We start from the raw sequence: 2,779 nt of genomic DNA on the forward strand, positions 1-2,779 counted from the left end.
CTGTACATCATTTTTTTGATGGGTTGTTCTTGAATGCTGTATTGCAGCTGCAAAATTTTGATAATAATAGAGAAGAAACATGATAATAAAGGACATCTTTGTCAATTATCATTTTATTATTGTTGAGTCTAAACATATTTAAAAGATGGTGATATGTGCAGCTGGTTCATCATTTGTGAGATTTTAAGAAATACCATTTAGTATAGAGGCTGTTGGATCAGAAATACAGCATTGGAATTATCACACCTTTCGCATGTGTACTTTCTATGTCTAAAATAGCACAAATTCAATAATAATTTACCACTTGACCTCTATACGTTGTGTATAGATTAACTAGATCATCTGTCCATGCTGTGAAATGAGAGTGACACAAGGTGTTAGATAAAGAAAGGTTACCAGCAACAAACCATATAAATACCTAGCTCGCCTACCTCAAAAATATTCCTTCAACAAGTCCATAATGAAGCTGTTTCTGCTCTGTGTGCTCCTGGGAGCTGCTGGTAAGTATGGAACACAGAAAATATACACTATCAATACGTACACAGCTAGCAATGTATAAATAACATAATAATTTTTTTTTTAGAACATCTCCAATTGTTTCCATCACTCAGATAATTAATAATGTTAACATGACCAATGAGAGAAGATGCTCAAGCTTAACCACTGTGTAATAATGTTATATCGTTAACACTACAGATTTTGATTTTTAACAACTTGGTCTAACATTCTTTTATCTGTGTAACATTATGTTCTCAGCTGCATTTGATGATGATGATAAGATTGTAGGAGGTTACACCTGCGGCAAGAACGCTCTCCCGTATCAGGTGTCCCTGAACTCCGGTTACCATTTCTGTGGTGGGTCCCTGATTAACAGCCAGTGGGTTGTGTCTGCTGCTCACTGCTACAAAACGTAAGCTATTTGGATTGTTTTCATGTACTTTCCCTACAGTTTTTTTTAATATTCTCATATAGTGCCGAACATCTATAGTTCATTATATCTTCTTCTGCTATATATTCAAATATGTTTTCTAAAGTCAACACTTCTATAAAATGCATTTGTTGTTTTTTTGTATTCAATTAACTATATTTACAAAATTATATTTCATATATATAAATATTTTTCTGATTCAAATTGCAATCTACATTCCTTTGTGATTTTCCATCTCATCACACCTGCAGAAGCATCCAGGTCAGACTGGGAGAGCACAACATTGTTACCAGTGAGGGCACAGAGCAGTTCATCAACTCTGCCAAGGTCATCAGACATGCCAGCTACAACTCCAGGACCCTGGACAATGACATCATGCTCATCAAGCTCGCCTCTGCCGCCACCCTGAACTCCTATGTGAAGGCTGTAGCTCTGCCCTCTGGATGTGCCGCAGCTGGCACCAGCTGTCTGATCTCTGGCTGGGGAAACACACTCAGCAGTGGCAGTGAGTAACTATCATTAAATATAGAGTATAGCTTTTTTTTAAATAACATCTCATGATGATGGGTTTTTTTTAAGCTGATCGTTCCATTACCACAAACCCCAACATAATGTTTGAGTTTTTTTTCCCTATTTTCATCATTTCTATGGAACATATTAATAAATATAAAACACTGAGGAACGTATAAGAACAGAGCTTCAGAATATGTTGATATCATATAATAATTTCTAACCTAATGATTTAATGGTTTAATTTGTAGCCAACTACCCAGATCTCCTTCAGTGCGTGAGCGCCCCCATCCTGACTAATGCCCAGTGTACCGGTGCCTACCCAGGAGAGATCACAAACAACATGATCTGTGTTGGATATCTGGAAGGGGGCAAGGATTCCTGCCAGGTAACATCGCCTATCCCCTTTCTATTAATCTAAAGTTATTTTATTCTAACTACTGTTCAATTTATTTCTAGTCTTACATGTTCATTGAACAAGTATCTAAAGATTAATGACTGCTCAATTCTCATATATTTTTCTTTTTTGCAGATATTTTTTATCTTATATACATGTTTATTTCTTGCAAATATTTTACTGATACAGTTAATAAAGTAATTACAAGTTCTAACTGATGATATTTTACTTTATACTTCATATATACATTTAGCAATTATATTATATTTCCCCTAATATGGTGCAGAGTTGTTTTCTCTCATATGATCATTCCTTATTTAGAAACTATAAAGTGCATAATCCTCTAATAAATATGTTTGTGTTGTGTAAATAATGATAATAATCTTTGGAATAGTTTTACATACACTGTTTATTAAAGAGGCTCCAACTGTTATTTTAGTTTATATTTTACAAACAAAGGTATAAATTCCTTTAGATATTTAACCCTGTTATAGTTTTAGGTATGTTTCTCTCTTATAATAATCTTCCTTCTTTCAGGGTGACTCTGGCGGACCTGTGGTGTGTAACGGACAGCTGCAGGGTATTGTCTCATGGGGCTATGGCTGTGCTCTCAGGAACTATCCTGGTGTCTACACCAAAGTCTGCAACTACGTCTCCTGGATCCAGAACACCATCGCTGCCAACTAAATCACTTGTATTCCTGGCTATATCCTATCTGAATGTAATTGGACAAAAAATGTCCTGAGGCTCATTCATTGACATTGTTTAATGCAACTTACAAATAAATTGGTTTTTGATTGCACTCCTTATGGTCTGAGGGTTTTTTAACAGTGAAAAGTAAATTTTACATTTAAATAAAGGAAAAATAAGGTATCTCAAAATTATCAAATATTATAATAGGCAGGAAACATTTTGAACTAAAACAGATTATAAATCAAGTTTAA

General features: G+C 34.7%; 1 protein-coding gene across 1 annotated transcript; it reads left to right on the plus strand.

Moving 5' to 3' along the window:
- Positions 1 to 460: 460 nt before the first annotated feature.
- On the plus strand, positions 461 to 2,522 carry LOC128639649 (trypsin-like). The gene is made up of 5 exons (XM_053691776.1): positions 461 to 500; positions 757 to 910; positions 1,180 to 1,433; positions 1,690 to 1,826; positions 2,373 to 2,522. The coding sequence occupies exons 1-5, from the start codon at positions 461 to 463 to the stop codon at positions 2,520 to 2,522; spliced, it is 735 nt and encodes a 244-aa protein (XP_053547751.1).
- Positions 2,523 to 2,779: the final 257 nt, after the last annotated feature.

This window comes from Bombina bombina, chromosome 9 (assembly GCF_027579735.1).
Source record: "Bombina bombina isolate aBomBom1 chromosome 9, aBomBom1.pri, whole genome shotgun sequence".
In the NCBI taxonomy this organism is placed as follows: Eukaryota; Metazoa; Chordata; class Amphibia; order Anura; family Bombinatoridae; genus Bombina; species Bombina bombina.

Excerpts from the sequence above, each read along its gene's own strand:
- LOC128639649 (XM_053691776.1), top strand. The coding sequence starts at position 461 with ATGAAGCTGTTTCTGCTCTGTGTGCTCCTGGGAGCTGCTG. Across the intron at positions 501-756 it reads TGTGCTCCTGGGAGCTGCTG|CTGCATTTGATGATGATGAT; the intron begins GTAAGTATGGAA and ends TTATGTTCTCAG. Across the intron at positions 1,827-2,372 it reads GGGGCAAGGATTCCTGCCAG|GGTGACTCTGGCGGACCTGT; the intron begins GTAACATCGCCT and ends TCCTTCTTTCAG.